This window comes from Lissotriton helveticus, chromosome 4_1, assembly GCF_964261635.1.
Source record: "Lissotriton helveticus chromosome 4_1, aLisHel1.1, whole genome shotgun sequence".
Taxonomy (NCBI): domain Eukaryota; kingdom Metazoa; phylum Chordata; class Amphibia; order Caudata; family Salamandridae; genus Lissotriton; species Lissotriton helveticus.
Window position 1 is genome coordinate 585,394,594 of NC_136063.1, and position 19,504 is coordinate 585,414,097.

Here is a 19,504-nt window from a genome sequence, read left to right on the forward strand (position 1 = left end):
TCCATTAAAGTGCATTTAGCAGCTATACCTGCATATCGAAAATCACCAACGCAACATTATTTCTTCAAGAGGCCTGTAGTCAAAGATTTTTTTGGAAGGTCTCATGAAAGTCTTTCCTCCAGTCCGGAGACCTTCCTCTCCTTGGGAATTGAACTTGGCATTGTCAAAATTGATGGGACCTCCCTTCGAACCCACCCATAAGTCGATGCTGCAACACTTGTCATGGAAACCGGCTTACCTCGGCTTGTAGAGTTTGTGAGTTGCAGGCTCTGTCTTCAGTAGAACCTTTCACTGTTTTCCATCACAATAGGGTTGTTCTGCATACACACTCTTCCTTATTACCTAAAGTAGTATCAGATTTTCATATTAACCAATCTATCACTTTGCCTACCTTTTTTCCAAACACTACAACTGCAGCAGAGATAATTTTGCATTCTCTTGATGTTAAAATGGTGCTGTGTTTGTATTTAGATAGGTCCAAAATGGTAAGAAAATCACCCCACCTCTTCATAAAGGCAAACTTTATTTGCATTGTTGGTTAAAACCATTGCATACTGTCGGAAGCTGGCTCTGCACATACTATGCCAAAGTAAGTTATAGTGTGTAGAAGCAAAGTCAAGAGCACACAATAGGTGTAATGATATGAGTGATCACAGTATGTTGATAAGGATGAAATCGCACACAAGTGTTCTTTCTATTTGTTTTAATGGATATGTGGATGGTCCTCCTACCAAAGGAGCAAGAAACCAGCCGACACGTGTTTGGTCAGATCGGGTGTTAACCCGTGACTCTTCAGGGCTGAAAACGTGTGGGATAACTTGGTATCGGGGGACCGGTGATAATTCCAACCCGGTCCTGGTCGGGTGTTTCAACCACAAATAAGCACCCAAAGGTGCGGTGTGTAGCGGAGGCTGAAGGGTAAACAGCGCGTAGAGATAGAGGCGGGTAATGCCTTCTATTGTAGAAACAACGGCTGAATGCCAAGGAACGAATGGGTAGCGATTTCGGTTCTCCGGATGCGCTCCTTTGGTCTCCTTTGGTAGGAGGACCATCCACATATCCATTAAAACAAATAGAAAGAACACTTGTGTACGATTTCATCCACTCATATCATTACACCTATTGTGTGCTCTTGACTTTGCTTCTATTTACCAGAAGGGTGAATTTCTCCACCCTTTGTTCTCAGAGTATTGGGTTTCCTCTGAACAAGAAGCACCAACCACTATCACTATATCTCGCTTACGCAACCACTACCTGTAGTGCGCAATTCATTTCTGAACACTCAAAACCCATCGCTGAACTCTAAGTTATAGTGTGTGCAGAGTCCAGTGGATCCCCAGAGGCTTATAGAGGCTTAAGTAGATAATACTAAAGGCTCTATTTGTGGTAGTGTGGTCAAGCAGTTAGGCTTATCAGAGGGCTGTGTTAAGCATTTCTTTCACACAATCAGGCAAGAAAGGATTACACACACTCAAAAACGGAATCCAAGACAGATTGTGTTGTATGAAGAGTTATTAGTTTGGTATTTTATTTCAGAACCAAGAGGAACTCCGTTGCAGGTAAGTAACAGTTTCAAGAATTGTAATAATACTTTTCAAGGTTCAGTAGTAGTTGTTTTGCAAGGCCGTAAAGATGCGTTAGAGTACTATAAATACTTTGGTATTGTCAATCAGTAACAGTAGAACTTCGCATTTAATCTTAATGCAAGGCAGTCCTATAGAAGGAAAATCCGGGCAAGAACTCAACTTACACATCCAGTCTTTGGACTAACATTGGGCAAGGGTCAGATCAATGTAGGTACTGCATCATCAGTGGCACTGGGGTGGCCGGGTGCAGAGGTCACTGGGCCCAATGTTAGTGAATGGATACTTTGGGCACCCACAAGAGGTGTGATTTGCAGATACGTGCCCACGGTTTCAGGGAACAGGCCCTGGGGGTTAAAGCAAGCATGGGGGGGCACAAGGCAGGACCAACCTTGTGCCAACAGTAGCACCGGGGCGGCCGGGGTGTGGGGTGCAAATCGGCATCTGACGCCCAATACTTTTCGATGAGAAATCTCAGTTACACAAAGAGGCTGCAGGTTGGGACCGGGTGGCTGGATGAATGTTGAGCTCCCCAAAGTTGGAGGCTGAGGAGGCAGGGGTGCCCTTTGGTGTCGGATTTTCTTTACCGGAGCCGGTCGCAGTTAGGGGACCCTTCAAGATGATGCTGCAGGTGTCTTCTGGGAATCCAGGAGAGGTCATCCAACGTTGGATTCGAGAGCAGTATTGATGGGCAGACTTCACTGGACAGATGAGCCACTCAGTTGTAGGTGTCTGGTGCAGAGTGGGCAAGGATTGCGTTTCCAGCGGGATCCGGAGTCCTTGTAGTTGGATTCTTCTGGACAGGGCTACTGTCCTCAGGATAGCTGGTCTTTGTTGAAAAGTGGGTAGTCTTTCTCGGGTTCTGGTAGTCGCTGGCCAACAGACAGTTGGCGTCTTTTTTTGCAGGGTCTTTGAGCAGGAGACAGGCCAGTAGGGCTTGAGCCAAATCAGTTGTCTCCAAGCTCGGTTGCACATTGTCTTCTTCGTGAATGCATGAATGATTGTATTTCAGACATTTCAATTAATGGTTGGTCCTGTGTATCAGGGCGTTCCGGTTCTCCCTGATGATTCTCTAATGAGGCCCTCGGGCTAGGACAGGCCCAGTTACTGAGGTAGGTACAAGGATGAAAGATGCACTCTTGGACTAGTCTTGTGCACATCCACATGTACTATGCCTGGTATGGCTGGTGAAAAACATTGGGCCATTGTGCCAGCAACCTCCGCCTCTTGACCATGTCCTTTCCCCAGGGGGACACTGGCACTCTCTACTGTAGTTAGCTTGCTTTCTGACACTGGCTCTGGGAATAAGCTGATTATTGTAGGCTTTGACTTGTCTGAAGCTTTCAATGTTAAAAAGTCAGTAATTTTGTACCCCTCTTTCTTTATTGCGGCTGTTTTTTTGTCTTTTCTCAAGATTGCTTTTGGAGGGGGAGATTTCAGATCTGTGTGATCTTCCAGACATATCCCTGAGTCCTGCTCAGGAGACCTCCTTGGCTTAATCACTTTGACATTTTTCTTTCCCCTGTCCTGGGACCCCTCTAGTTTTCCAGGTTGCTTTGTTGTTCCCTTTTTCTTTACTGGTATCCCTATTTCAGATGCCTGAGATTCTTCTCAGTGGCAGAGCTCTCCCTGTAGGGCTGTTGGTTGATTTATTTTTTATGAGTTCTGAAGAATTCTACGTGCCCTTCTGTGCAATGCCTTGTCTTTGCTGTTGCTAAGGCAGTGCTGCTCTAAGGGGGATATCAAAAAGTCCTAGAAGAGCCACTTTCTTCCCGAAGATCACGTTTGGCTCCTTTAGCTCCTTTGGCAGTGTACGAATGTGACCAATTCAGGGGGGCACGATTATCCCAGCAACGCTCTGCACCCCTCTGTACTGGGGATTTGGCACTCCTTCCTTACATGGTCTTTTCACATGTTTACAAGACATTACTGTCTAGACACTGTCAAAATTTGGACAAGAAGCGTTGCTAAATCTGTTCAAATAGTTAGTTTGTCCTTATGGACCTGGATTCCTTATTAATTAAAGTGCATTTCAAATATTGCATGTTACTGATTCTTAGCATAGGGGTACGCGGCAGCTGCATTTTGGGAGTTTTCTCATCTTGCTACTCTATTTAAGCTATATGTCTATCAATGGAGACTTTACAATGCCGAAAGAAAAGTTACATACCTCTAGACCTAGTTCTGCATTGTAGGAATCTTCATTGAAGTCATAAACATCCTCCGGCTGTCAGGCTTTATTTGTATACTGTGCATTGTGTAAAACAGAACCGATACTCCCAGGCAAACTGCCACTGCAGTGTATTGTAGGATGAGGTACCTCTGGGGTCCTTAAAGGTGCAGGTACCTTTTTTAAGCTTCTCAGTTAGTCTATTGGCTGTTTTTTTCCTTCTTATGCTGTCTATTGTTTTTAGGTCAGCCTTTTTCTATGGCAGTGTTGCAAGTTTAAAGGCTTCATTGGTCACGATTTTGCCTCTGACAGCATTCACCAGGAAAATACATCTGACAGTTTACACTGTGACTATATAGAAAATGACTTTCAGTGATGTCACTCTTCAATGTCTTTTTCCTGGATTCTCAATATATATTTTGAGGAAAGTGTTCCTGGGCCCGCGCAAACAGCACTGAATTATTCAAGGATTATGACTTCAATGGAGATTCCTGTGATGCAGAACTATGTCTGCAGGTATGTAACCTTTCCTTCTTCCATTACTTTTTGGTCAATATGTAGGGTTCCAATCCCACTCTAGGTACTCGTCCCATCGTGGTCTGAAAATCACCAACAAATGGATGAAGAGAGAAAAGATTTAGGATACTAACCCTTCATCGGATCTCTCCACATCTGCATGATGCCCAAATCAGAGAAGACTCCTTTGAATACTACTATTAATACAAGATTTTTCCACTTAATCTCCAGTGTACTTCACAAGCTTTCTTCAAGTGCATCTTATTGACAGCAGTTGCCTTCTGGATGAAAGATCCCTTTGTCTCCCTGTGCACAACGATTAGCTGATAACTTCAACTAGGCACAAAAGCTGCAACAAATATATATATATATATATATATATATCACATTCCCACTTCCTCCAAGGACAAAGTGCGAGGCCACTGCAGGGGAACACGAGAAAACACCATTTATTCCTTTACAGAGGTACAGAAAGCAGTTTCACCACCATGATCGGCGAATGCATTTCGGCAGTTGCTTGAGCCTTCTTCAGCGCCAGTGGTGTGTAAGTTCAGGTGTAGGGCGGGTGTCACAGATGTATTATCGTGCCCTATGCTGATTGGTTATATGCAGGTCCGCCCCCAATTGGTAAATGCCTAACGTAGACATCACTGGAAAGTCACTCCATGCACTGTGACTACCAGTCCCAGCATGCATTGTTTTTAAAGCACTTCTGGACGATGTTGTGCAGGGCGGGTTGGTATTGCGAAAATGTCTATTTTCCATGTCTCATGTTTCTGGGACCGGTGTCTCCTCCTCTCCCCAACCGTTCCAACCTGTGAACGTCCGGTTTGGATTAAACGGGGACTTGGAAACCCAAATGCTCCTTGCCCAGCGTGAAGCACAATTGCCTCAACACCGCCTCCTCTCATTCCGCGTCAACAGGTGGGCTCTGGTCATTCCGGTAACCCGGATCCGTTCCAAAGTTCCACAACGTAGAAACCAGTGAGCCAGAGCCTGCTTCAAAGAACGGGGGCCTCGTCTGCGCGACACTGGAAATCGCACTATAAATCACATTCCCACTTCCTCCAAGGACAAAGTGCGAGGCCACTGCAGGGGAACACGAGAAATATATATATATATGTGTGTGTGTATATATACACACGCACATGCACACACGCACGTATCTAGACCTCGATATCTCCAGACCACTTCACCCCAATCAATCTTACAGTCTGTTTCAACTCATCCAGTACTTGGGGGATAACACTTGACACAGTACTTGTAAAAGTGTGTCATACGGTCTATACTGAAGACAAATGTTCTCTTTCCTGGGCATCATAGCATCTATCATCTTTATTGTGCCCAGTGCCAGGCGCCCACAGCCATTTGGACCATGGCAGTGTGGCGGTCCTGATTTTAATTGGCTGGACTGCTTCTTCAGTTAATGAATCATTCTATACCTATTGCCTCGTCTAGGCGATAGGTATCTGTGGCCTAGCTTTTTCGCAATGGTCCTCCTTTCTGACACAATGATTGCAAGCAGTGGCCTTCACATCATTCTTATGGATATTAACTGCATTAGAAAACTCGCTTTAACCCCCGAGACCTTTATTTTTTAACATATCTTTTTATTGGCATTTTAAGTTCCACATACATTTGTATCTTTGCACTGTCGCACATCTTAATATCTCAGCAAGTGGCAATTCCATCCCCCTTCCCCATCTCTCCTGATATTGATTGTGTTTGTGACACTCCCTGGTGATGTCTCATCAGGTTAGGACAGTTTTCACTACATATTTTGCCCCTGTAGGCTTCCCAATTCTTCCAGATTTTACCCCATTTTTGGGGGCATCCTCTGCCCTCATAAACCACCCTCTTTGCCAGCATGCACCAGTCCATATCTCGCATCCAATCCTCGAGCAGTGGAGTTTGAAAGGCTTCCCACAATTGCACTATATTCCTCTTGGCCACCGCCAGAACCCGCCAGGTTTGATCTAGAACTTTTTTCTCATAGCACTTACCATTTCTGATGTCGCTAAATTTGGTAATTAGTTGTCTGAAGGGTAAGTAACCTGGTCTTCCAGGCCACCTGCTGCAAAATTGATTATGGATTTTGGTGTTCAGCAGGGCTCTTCCCTTAGCCTTACCCTTTTTGATGTATGTATAGTCTTATGTATAGTTTAGCCTTACCTCCTTCCTTTTCACTTTCTTCTCCTACATGATGATTCCCAAATTATTAGAAGCATGAGTAGAGATGTAGCCACCCGGAGCCCTCTGTTCCACCTGAATATAAATACTATTTCCTCACAGGCAACTCTGAGCCCTCCCTCTCACACTTGCCCAGGCCACTTAAGGCTTTGCTGGGTGCACCCCAACTCATTCTCCTCCATCTTGTGAGTTGCAGCTTACCTGTGCCCCTGATTGCAGTGAGTAGAATCCAGGAAGTGGTAAGGAGACAGGCTAATGCTGTCTCTTCCCCAAAACAAGTTGTTAAAAAAACGATTTTCCCTTACTCTGATTACTGTCTTTGCCTGTGGTTGTTACAGTATAAAATTTTAGTTTTAACCTGCCTGTGATTGCATATTTTATCACCTGTTTTGTGTTTTAAACTTGTGGTTTTCCCTGCTCATGATTGCTTCCATTTAACGTGTTGAATTGTGGGATTTACAGTCCAAACTCTGTAGTTTATCCCTCTCATTCCTGGTGACAGTTCAGTTTTCCCTCCAAATTTCTCCTTTGCTCTGTGCTAAGACCTGTATGTTAAAACAGTGCACCCCCAGCCACCATTTTGTGTTCACAAGGTAGTGAAACCAGCCCCCCTGCCTCCCCCCAGCAACAGGGATATTCTACATCAGAGGGTGCTTCTGTGAACTGTTTAAACTGTGTTTACTAGGGACTGTGCACTTAGTTTTTTGGCCAGGAGAGGGAATAAAGTTTTATTCAAACAGAATTGTTAGATTTCAAGTTAGTGAGGCCTTTACCTGCAGAAGTCCAAAGTGTGGATTGAGCCTGTCTGTCTCCTAGGAGATTCTGAACAGGAGAAGTAGCTCCCCAGCAGCTCCTCAACCCCCACCCCCAGGCCAGCAGACCATTGGCTATTCAGCTATCAGGCAACTCTGAGCTCTCCCTTACACTTGCCCAGGCCCCTTAAGGTTTTGCTGGGTGCACCCCAAATCATTCTCCTCCATCTTGTGAGTTGCAGCCTACATGTGCCCCAGATTGCAGTGAGCAGAGTCCAGGAAGAGGTAATGAGACAGACTAGACGAGAGATTCTGAACAGGAGAAGCAGCTTACAACTCCCTGGCAAACCTTGTCTGAGGTCGCTAGGACCTTATATGGTCGGCTAGTGGTTGGTACAGGTGTACACTGATTGGTGCTTGTATCTGTTGTTTCTATTGGATTAGGGTTAGTGTCCTCATTGGTTGGGTATTTGAGGGTTCTGATTGGTTTCTGGGTCTGTTTCAATCAATGTAGGGTTGGGACTAGGGCTAGGGCTAGGATTTCTTTTGGAAGTAGGGACTAGGGCTTTTTATGTTATTGGTTGTTGGGAATAGGGTGGGACTAGGGCTAGGATTAGACCTTTAATTGGAAGTAGCGATTAGGGCTTCTGGTGTGATTGGTTGCTGGACTAGTTGTGGGACTAAGAGTAGGGTTAGGCTTGATATTGGAAGTAGGGACTAGGGCTTCCTGTACCATTGGTTGCTTGGACTTGGGCTGGGACTATGGTTAGGGCTAGGGCCTATATTGGACGTAGAGATCAGAGTTTTTGAACTGATTGGGTGCTTGGACTAGGGCTAAGATTGGTTGTAATGTCCTGGTCCCCTATTGGTTCTAGATTTCTGATAGATACATCTGCCGTGTGGATTCCTCACCTTGTGAATATCCCCCTTGCGTCAGCAACATTCGGAAATTTTCTTCGTAGCACGCCGACGTGGGCGACGTCACAGGAGCACGGCATCGCGCGCGACTCCGTCTGACGTCACCGACCCCATATCAGGTCCACGCCGGCGTGATGACGTCAGTTCCCTTTTTTCCGCGTCTTCGACGCTAACGGTTTTCGGGATCTTCTGAGATACTTAGTATCTATCTGTTATTTAATTGTCACTGTTTCTCTTTTGCGACTTGTTTCTTCACCGAAGATGTCGTCGAGGAAAACAGGTTTTAAGCAATGTAGGTCTTGTGCCCGCATGATGTCCATCACTGACCCACATAAGGATTGTTTGTGGTGTCTTGGTTCGGATCACGACGTTAAAAACTGCAGTTCCTGCTTTAAAATGAACCCAAAGGCGCTTCGAGAGCGTGAAGCTAAACTACTTTTAGCGAAGGTAAAGCAGGATTCTGGAAGATATTCGAGGTCGACGTCGAGACGCTCGAAGTCAAAGCAAGGGTCTCGATCGAAGTCGAGGTCGGCGTCGAGATCCAGAGCGGGTTCGAGATCCAGAGCGGAGTCGAGATCCAGAGCGAAGTCGAGGTCCAGGGAGAGATCTAGGTCTAGATCCAAGTCGGCTTCAGGTCACGCTTCGAGTTCCTCGAGGAGAAAACATAAGAGGAGGAAGCACAGTTCAAAACATCATTCAGGGAAGGAATCCTCTGACTCAAAGAAAAAGTCTCACAAACACCGTAAAGACTTTGTCTCTCCTTCTCCTGCTTTGTCAATCGAAGGGTCTCCGACTCCGGAGCCAGAACCGGATCCAGTTTCATTACATCCTTCGGAACATGAAGAGGAAGATGAAGTGATTCCTCAGACTCCGACTCCGATGGAAACTCCGGTGGATCCTTAAGGTCAGAGTGAACATGTGTCTGAACGACCTCCGTTGGAGCATCCGGTAGGTTCGTACCCTCCCTTTCCTGGTCCTGGTCAGGATCCCTCGCATTTTCTCAATGCGATGTTTGGAGTATATTCCAGGGTGATGTACCCCACTGGAGCACCTGTTGGTCCCATGGGTCCATTATCGTATAATTTGGGTATTCCTCAATCATACGCCCCAGCTCCATTTATGCCTTTTATGCCGGCGCCTCTTGCACCTTGGCTCGGTACGGCTCCACCGAGGTCCTCGACTCCGCATGCGGCTTCGCCGACTCCGGATCGACCTCGTAGTCGAGATCGAGGTACCACACCTGTCCATGAGTCTCATCCTGCTGCTCCAGCTCCTCGTTCGACATCGGAACCGGCTCCGTCGGAGTCGTTACCGAATCCGTCGACTTCGATTCGATTGGAGTGGTCGAGACGAAGGGCTCAACGTCTTCTCGAACAAAGGGAAGAGGAAGATTCGGATGTGGAAGAAGGCGAACTTCCTGATCATGATGATGATTTTGAAGACCTTCGTGATGCTAGTGGTCTGGAGCTCTCTCCTGAGTGGGGTCTACCTTCGACTTCTGATGTTCCTTCTAGGGATGTGGCACCCTACCACGTGGTGATTAAGAAGGCGGCTGATCTTCTCAACTTGAAGCGGCCCACGGTTGAGTACAAGCCCAACATCCTCACTGAAGTCTTACACTCTCCTTCTTCCATTGTCGAACCTACGCTGCCTTTCACGGATGCCTTGTCGGATCCAATTAAAGAGATTTGGAAGAGGCCATTGTCTGCTCCTGCAGTTTCGAGAGCTATTGCGAGGCGCTATAGGGCAGCTCCTGATGACCCTGCATTCCTTTCTACGCATCCCTCTCCAGAAAGTCTTGTGGTGCAGGCGGCTTGCTCTAACAGGGCTGCGGGTTCTTTCCCTCAAGTGCCAGCTGATAAAGAATCAAAGAAATTAGATCAGTCTGCGAAGAAGACTTTCTCTTCTGGGAGCATGGCTCTCAAATCAACAAATGCTACTTGCCTTTTAGGTAGGTACGTGCATGCTCTAATGGACTCAGTTAAGCAATTATCACCTAAACTTCCTGAGGAAGATAGGAAGAACTTTAATGAGGTGATCTCTGACACTCAAGCTGCTGCACGTATGATCATTCAGAGTGGCATGGACACAGTAGATTCTGTTGCCAGAATTATGGGTTCTTCTATTGCGACCAGGAGGGCCGCGTGGTTGAAGTCCTCTGATTTCTCGGCAGATGTGCAGTCTACGTTGCTGGACTTACCTTTTGAAGGGACTGGCCTTTTTGGTAAAAAAGCTGATGTAGCCTTGGAAAGGTTTAAGGATAGTCGTGCCACTGCAAGATCTCTGGGTCTCCAGATGAGAGGGTCAACGACTAGAAAGTTCAGAGGATTTGGTAGATCTTCTTTTCGTCCCTTCAAACAAGGTCAGCAACAGCAGCAGCAGCAGCAGAACCCTCTGTACAGGTCCTACAGAGGTAGACAGAAGGGTCGTGGACGTGGACGTCAAGTCTCCTCTTCCTCCACTTCCTCCAATAATACCCAACCCCCACCCACATCAGCAAAGCAGCCCTAGATCCACCATTCTGGATCATGTGGGGCCAGTAGGGGGCCGGCTTACTCATTTTCTACGAGATTGGGAATCGGTTACATCAGATCTTTGGGTTCTCAATCTCGTAGAGAATGGGTATGCACTTCCTTTTCAGGAATTCCCTCCCAATTACCCTCCTTGCCAAGGTTATTGTTCAGAGGACCACCTGCTTCTCTTGCAGGAAGAAGTCCTGACTCTGTTCCGAAAGGGTGCAATAGAGGTGGTTCCAGAGCAGGAGAGGGGTCAAGGGTGCTACTCCCGGTATTTCTTGATTCCCAAGAAGGATGGCAGGCTTCGGCCGATCCTGGATCTCAGGATTTTGAACCTCTATCTCAAACAGGAGAAGTTCAAAATGCTCACCCTTGCTCAGGTTCTTCTGGCGCTGATGGAAGAAGACTGGATGGTGTCGATCGACTTGCAGGATGCGTATTTTCACATCCCCATTCTGAAGTCGCACAGAAAGTATCTCCGTTTTACGGTGGGATCGCAGCACTACCAATTTGCGGTCCTTCCGTTTGGACTTACTACTGCGCCTCGAGTTTTCACCAAGGTGATGGCAGTGGTGGCTGCGCATCTCAGAAGATCGGGGATACCTGTGTTCCCTTATCTGGACGATTGGCTGATCAAGGTGGAATCGCCGGAGAAGGTGCTCCATCATCTGCAAGAGACAACTCAGTTGTTGCACAGGTTGGGTTTTTCAATAAATGTACCCAAGTCTCACCTGGTGCCCTCCCAGCGCAACCTGTTCATAGGTGCGGTACTGGACACTACTGTATGTCGTGCATTCCCTCCACCTCAAAGGATTCTCGACATACAGGAGATGATTCCCTTATTCCACAATGGAGCGGTTGTTCCAGTCCTGAAGGTCCTTCGTCTGCTCGGTCTGATGGCTTCTTGCATTCTGTTGGTCAGTCATGCACGCTGGCACATGAGGGCACTCCAGTGGTGCCTCCGCAGGCAGTGGTATCAACACAACGGAGATCTCAGGGAGTCAGTGAGGATCTCCAGAGAAGCTGCAGCGGATCTGTCTTGGTGGGGCGTGGAAGGCAACCTGTCTCAAGGAAAGCCTTTTCATCTTCCCCCATCGGTGACCACGGTGATAACGGATGCATCCACTCTCGGGTGGGGTGCTCATCTGGGAGACCTGGAGGTCAAGGGCTTTTGGTCTCCAGAAGAAAGGTTGTTTCATATCAACCTTCTGGAATTGCGGGCGATACGTTTGGCGCTCAAGGCCTTCCTCCCTTCCCTTCGCGGGCGGTCAGTTCAAGTCCTGACGGACAACACGACCGCGATGTGGTACATCAACAAACAGGGAGGAGTAGGGTCGCAGTGTCTCTGCAGAGAGGCTCTGCGGCTCTGGTCCTGGGTTCAGGACCATCAGATTTGTCTGGTGGCAAATCATCTGGCCGGGGTTCTGAACGTTCGTGCAGACAGTCTCAGTCGGCAGTTCTCTGCCGACCACGAGTGGAGGCTTCACCCGGAGGTTGTTCACGACATCTTTCAGATGTGGGGGACTCCTCGGGTGGATCTATTCGCCACTCGCGAGAATGCGCACTGCCCGTCTTTCTGCAGTCTCCAGTATCCGATGCAAGGAGCCTTGGGGGACGCGTTTCAGTTGAGTTGGGGAAATCAACTCCTTTACGCGTTTCCTCCCATACCCTTGATTCCTCGGGTTCTGAGGAAGATTCGTCAAGACCGGGCCCAAGTCATATTGGTCGCCCCGGATTGGCCAAGAAGGGTGTGGTATTCGGACCTACTCCACCTCTCCTCTCACCCGCCGCTCCGTCTCCCTCACAGGGCAGACCTCCTCTCTCAGATGAAGGGGCAGGTTCTACACCCCCACCTCCAGACATTACACCTTCATGCCTGGAGATTGAACCGGGCAACTTGAGTTCTTTTTCTCTCCCTCACGATGTGGTGGATGTCATTCTCTCTGCCAGGCGCGACACTACTAAGTCCATCTACTCCTATAGGTGGTCGAAATTTGTTTCTTGGTGCAGGGAGAGAGATATTGACCCTTTGAAGGCTCATTTATCTAATATTTTACAATTTGCTCTTTATCTGGCGCAGCAAGGTTTGGCTGTGGCCACGGTCAAGGGGTATCTTTCGGCCTTATCGGCGTTTCTCTGTTTGCCGGATCAGCCCTCTCTCTTTAAATCTCCGGTGGTTTTAAGATTCTTGAGGGGTCTCATAAATATGTTCCCTCCTACCCCTTTTATTGTTCCTCACTGGGATTTGAATCTTGTGCTGACCTTCTTAATGGGTTCTCCCTTCGAGCCCTTGCACAAGTGTCCATTGAGGCTTCTCTCTTTTAAAACGATCTTCCTCGTTGCAATCACCTCGGCAAGGAGGGTAAGTAAGCTTCAAGCTCTAAGTTCTAAACCCCCATTCCTGACCATTCATGCTGAAAGGATGGTTCTTAGGACCAGGGCTGCTTTTCTGCCTAAGGTGGTGACTCCTTTCCATCTTGGGCAGTCCATTACCCTTCCTACCTTCTATCCTCCCCCACACCCTTCCAAGGAGGACGAGAGACTGCATCGCCTGGACCCTAAGAGGGCGGTGTCTTTCTATCTGGACAGGACTAAAGACTTCCGGATGGATGGCCAGCTGTTTGTTGGTTTTGCTGGCTGCAAGAAGGGCAGAGCGGTGCACAAGCGCACTCTTTCCAGGTGGATAATCCTGTGCATTAAGATCTGCTACTCCCTTGCGGGTAAGGACCCTCCTGAGGGTATTAGAGCACATTCAACTAGAGCAAAGTCTGCAACTTCTGCTTTGTCTAGGGGTGTACCTGTTGAGGATATTTGCAGGGCCGCGACTTGGGCCTCCCTCCACACTTTCGCGAAGCATTACTGCTTGGATACCGAGGTGAGGAGGGATGGCCACTTCGCGCGCTCTGTCCTCCAAGACTTCCTGGTGTAGCAGAGTGGACGCCCTCCTCCGGGAGTGGGGACTGCTGTGGGAATCTATTCACAAGGTGAGGAATCCACACGGCAGATGTATCTATCAGAAGAACAAGTTACTTACCTTCGGTAACGCTTTTTCTGGTAGTTACTATATCTGCCTGTGGATTCCTCACATGCCCACCCGCCTCCCCGTTGTCCACTCTGCTATACCTGGTCTTTCTGTGTATATGGTTTATACTATTGTATTGATTTTGTTCTATATGTACTGTGTACATTGTACATTTGCATATTTGCTATCGTTGGTCCGTTCGTGTGCCTCGAAGGCATGGAAAAAAGGGCGGAACTGACGTCATCACGCCGGCGTGGACCTTATATGGGGTCGGTGACGTCAGACGGAGTCGCGCGCGATGCCGTGCTCCTGTGACGTCGCCCACGTCGGCGTGCTACGAAGAAAATTTCCGAACGTTGCTGACGCAAGGGGGATATTCACAAGGTGAGGAATCCACAGGCAGATATAGTATCTACCAGAAAAAGCGTTACCGAAGGTAAGTAACTTGTTCTTTAGGGCTAGTGTTGTGATTGGCTGAAGGGGTCACCTAATTACTAGGGCTATAAAAGGCCAGGGTTAGGGCGTCTCAGCTAAAGGCGAATAGGAAAAGGGCAGTTGCCTGTTTGAGCCTGTTAAGGGCAGAGGGGACAAGGGCAGTTGCCTGTTTGAGCCTGTTAAGGGCAGAGAGGACAAGGGTAGTTGCCTGTTTGAGCCTGTTCGAGACTGACCAGGGCCAGGGCCAGAAATGCTGCCAATTAACCCATTTAGCAATACCCAGCCCACACCATCCACATCCACAAACTTTTGGTACTTATGGATCTATATATTTATCACTTTCTTCTAATTTATAATTTCCAATGCACTACCCTATTTCTCAGCCTATACTCTCAATATATCCTCTACATTCACTCTCATTTATCCCAAACCCCATACCACTACTATGATCCCCAAAATAACCCTTTCTAGACTCTTTCCTGCTCTACCCCTCCTTGCATCATCTGACACCTCAATTACTATACAGATCCCCTAAAACGAACCTTTCTAAACTTTTACTTCTGACTCCTCCCTCCAAAACTCCTTTTTACTCATCCAAAAGCCTCCTCCTCCTGCTAAAAACAAAAAAAAACATCTTTCACTCTTTTATCCCTCCACTATCCTTTTCAATCAAAATTAACAGACTAACATGTTCATTTCTCAAATTCCATATTCAACTATACTAATTCACCACTAATCCTTTATGGGCCCCGGCGTGGCGTGCAACTCGCCATTAAATCGCTTCAACACCCATCGGGGGTAACAAATACTATATGAATGCAAACCTTTCTTCCCCTTTTATTCCTCCACTATCCTTCTCACTCCAAATAACTGACTAATATCCACCTCTGAAATTACTTCATATTTCACCATATTAATTCACCACTATCCTTTATGGGCTTCCTGAATAGTGTGCATCAGCACCCCATCAGGGGTAACAAGCGCTATATAAATACAAACCTTTTTCCTCCTCTATCCTTCTATCATTCCAAATCCAAATAACTGACTAACATATCCACCACTTAAAATGTACTTGCATGTTTCACTATACTAATTCAACACTAATCCTCTATGGGACCCGGAGTAGCATGCTACCTGCCGAAAAAGCGCTTCAACGCCTAGTCAGGGGTAGTAAGCGCTATATAAATGCAATTACAATACAATACAACTCTCTGAAGCTCCACTCTGAGATAATCAAGGTGTCCATTTTTAGTGGTCTACCCTCATGCTCGTGTTCTGTTTGGTGGCTAGCTCCTGACATTGTACTGTAAGGTGTGGAAGTTGTGGGTGCTCTTTCACTTTGTCCTCTTAATGATTTCTCAGATGAGCAAAGTTGCCTTCAATTCTAATATTTTTTCCTTTCAGTAGTCCTTTGTAAGCTTGCCGTTCTTCATCTTCTTGTTAGGAAAACTGTATAAATATTTTGCTACTGGCAGTTGCCAGTAGGTGGTTACAATAGGACCTAGTTTCCATAGGAAAAGCATTTTTTGTTTTGCAAAGAACTTTGACGCATTTGATGAATCTTCACAACATTTTCCAAACTAGTGTACCAGTCACTTCAGCTGCTGTCTGGAAGTTTCCGGGTGACTGGCCAAGTGGAGGCCGAGAAAAAGGAGAGGGTGTCCCAAAATGCGGTTTAGCCATGCATATTCTCATAGGTATTTTACACACGACTACAGCCTGAACTGTTGAACAGAATTACACTAAATTTGGCAGAAAGCTAGACCTTGGTCTGTAAAGAATTATTGTTGTAATTTGGTGTAAATTTGTTCAGTAGTTTTGGAGTTATTAAAGAAAAAAGATTCATGTATATTGAGACGTGGATCCATGTGCCAACGGCAGTGCTGTGATTGGCTGGCTGCAACCTGAGGGAAAAGCTACGGTTGCCATTTTGTCCCCCTGGAACCGTACAGCAGTAAAAAATAAAAATACAGTCACTCCCAGACTCACTCACAAACCAAATCATACCCGCATCCACTCAGACCCACTCACACACCCACTCAACCACATCCGTTCAGCCACTCATGCCCACTCAGAGACCCAGAAAGCCACTCATACACCCACTCACAGACCCACACATGCAGCACCCATGTACACACCAACTCAGAAACCCAGAAAACTATTCACACAGCCACTTACTCATACAGCCACTGACACACCCACTCAGCGAACTACTCAAACACCAACTCACAGAACCACAGAGGCACTCACACACTACTCACAAACCCACACATGCAGTCACACACTCACTCACACACCCACACAGCCAGTCACACGCACTGATACACCCTCCACTCATTCACACACACCCATGTACACACCCAGGTTACAGAGACATTATAGATAGGAAATAGCATTAAAATCTGCAGAAATGCACTGGAAAAAACAAAGATTACTGGAATGTTATAGTTAAGTTCAGATTTACACACACAAAACCATAAACATTCAGCAGTAATGGTTATCTCAAATAACTATAACTCGTGCCCTAAGGTAACGATTACTCACCCTCACAATGCACTGCTAATTACCCCACGTTAATCTCCCATGACATCTGCTATGATATCATTGATATATCAGTGCAACATTTGCAGTGAGATTATTGACTGTGCATGGCTGGGGCCAGAGTTATAGTTACCTTAGGGCACGGCCTTCCTGTAACCTTTGTTTATTTAGGGAATTTCTAAGGTTTCTAAAATTCTGTTTCCTAAATATAACGTCCCTACATACATAAAACGTTTTTAAGAAGTCCTCCGGGATCCTGAACATGGGCAGGACTATTCAGTGCTTATTATTTTGATGAGGATTTCCATGGAAGAGAACTAGGATTTCATAGGCAGGCAACTTTTCCTTACTTGTGTGTGCCTGTTCTTCCACATAAAAGCCTGACTTGTTAGATTTGCCAATACCGGTTTATTTTAATGTTTTTACGAATCAAGTATTTTGTAAAAATGCTGCGAGGATCCTGCAGGTCTGCAGAGATGCTATATTGTTTATGGATTCATAAAGAATGCCCATGATATAGAGGGAGGTTTACAGGCAAATACAGTTTCCCTTCTTTGCTTTCGTTCATTTTGTATTAACTCTTGCTGACAACATGCTTTGAGAACGGTGATCTGCAATTCTTCAATATTTCTTAAAGTACAGTTGACATATGTAGAAGGAAATGTAAAACAATCCATTATTAGCAAAATGTTTGCTCTTTGTTTAGTGATTTCACAGACCATTTGTTCAATGTTTCTGATGGTGCAAAATTCTGTTTGCAATGTAAGCCTGTGCAAAACCTGCTCTCCGTTATGCAAGCTGCATAGTTAAGTTAATCTATAATGTTTCACTTGTGCAAAATGTTTTTAACACGGCCTGTGGTCTTTGACTTTAAAAGGAATGTTGGGACCATTTGAGCTGCATGTATTAAGGTTTCATCCTATGAGTGAGAGTTATATTTTTATTTTACAGGACTCTAAAGTTACATTACTATTTAATTTAATACGCATAATGTTTGCCAAAAAAATACTTTAACGTAATTACTTGAAATTGTTTCAGAACCGTTCAGATGTTCAGTGCCAACATAGGTGGCAGAAAGTTTTAAACCCAGAATTAATAAAAGGACCCTGGACGAAAGAGGAAGATCAAAGGGTAATTTCAACAGTTTTGTGCTTTTGTTTGTTTGACAATATTTGCATAGAGGGGATACAATATTGAAATTACATAGTTTTTAAAAATTTTGAGTGGTGTGGTAATCATTCAACCTGCAGTTTTTTTTGTTTTGCTCTCATTATAATGCAATGGGCTAAAACTTTGCTTTGAGGATGCCCAACCGATACAGGAGCCTTTTCCTACTTGGAATATGCCTGTGACAAAAATGTCTCAATGCGGAAAGCCGAGGGAATGTGTGTTAGTGCTTTTTCTTTTTCTTGTGACCAGTGAGCACTGCACAATTAAGCACACATTTTTTTTAACAGCCCTTGATGATGCTAGACTTGTTTTTCTGAAAAATATACACAATATGCCTACATACATAGAGAGACTTTTGGTCAGCAGACTTCATCACATTTTGCTTATGCCCGCAGTTGCATTCAGCACGGTGCAAATGGTCAGCACACTTTATCTGGTTGCTCCCTTCACTTTGAGTGACTGTAGAAGGCCTGTGAAAAATGATGACATCCAATTAAAAAGTTTACTTTTCTTTTCGTTGACAAAGCTGAAGTGTGCTTTTTGATTTTATTTTTCATTTTAAAATTCAGACCCCTTTTCAGAAGACCACGGGACATTCAGGGGATACTGGGCCCAACCGTTGTGGTTGAGGCCGTTTATTCCTGATGTCTCGGGGTCCAACCTACTATGGATCCTGAGCAACTGGTCACAGCTTTATGAAGTGCCAACTGTAACCTCATGGTCTCTGCTAGGCTCAACCCACCCAAGGGTGTATTCCTGAAAATGGTGACAGTAATACCCTAGTAAACAAGGTTATGTATACATCTGTGGCATCCTAGAAATGGAAGTTTGTGAGCGTTTTGGTGAAACTCTCAAATGCATGAGCGGGGTCACGTTCAGCGTGTGTCTGTGATATATCTGTCCTAAGCAGATCCTAGAGCCTCAATCTACTGCGCTGTGTTCTTGAGTTCCAACCATGGTTCTCTCCCCAGAGTCCACTACAGCCTCATCCCTTTCACCTAGTATCACAACTGGTCCCTAAAGAAATGATGAAGGACCTACGCCTGGGTATTCTCCACCCTCCGTCCTTACATACATTCTTCATCTCATGTATGGACATGGTGCTGAGGTCAGTCCCCAACTCTGTGTTCTCCACTGCCAACTGTGTTCTCCACTGCCTATGTGTGTCACCTTAACGCATAGAAGAATAAAAAGCTATACTTATTATAGTGCTGGCTTAATTGGAAATGGCCAATGCCGCCTTTGCATCTTGGCTCCTACATGTTAAGTGCCCCACCTCTTACCGCCGGTTGTCAGAAACTGTTTCAGAGGGGCAATGAGCATGCAGGGTCTGCTTGCCCAACAGTGGTGGTTGAGGGCTTTTACTCCTGATGTAATGAGGCCCGACCTACTATTGATCCTGACCAACTGGTACCCCTTCTGCCCGTGACTCTCAGTGGGAGCTGTGGACGAGCAGTCAAGGGCTCTCTCATGGGGAGGTAGGGGGTGGGGGGAGTGTAGATCAATATTAGTGAACATGATTTATAGCTCAAAGTGCACTCCGCAATGTCAATAAATCAATGTCCAGTCAAATACTTCTTTTTTATGAAAAAGTAGTTTATTTCTAACTCATTCAAAGAAGTAACAACATTTATAAGCAACAGCATATTACCCTTGAGGTCTGGGCTCCAGTGTTTCTCTGACAAATCCCT

General features: G+C 46.0%; 1 protein-coding gene across 7 annotated transcripts in view; it reads left to right on the top strand.

Annotated features, from left to right (window-relative positions):
• The window catches only part of MYBL1 (MYB proto-oncogene like 1), a 673,529-nt gene that overhangs the window by 113,574 nt on the left and 540,451 nt on the right, over positions 1-19,504 (top strand). For all 7 annotated transcript variants that reach the window (XM_078687219.1, XM_078687216.1, XM_078687217.1 and 4 more), the window contains exon 4: positions 17,682-17,774. In XM_078687219.1, the coding sequence (XP_078543345.1) occupies positions 17,682-17,774 (93 nt within the window). The remainder of the gene's footprint in view (positions 1-17,681; positions 17,775-19,504) is intronic.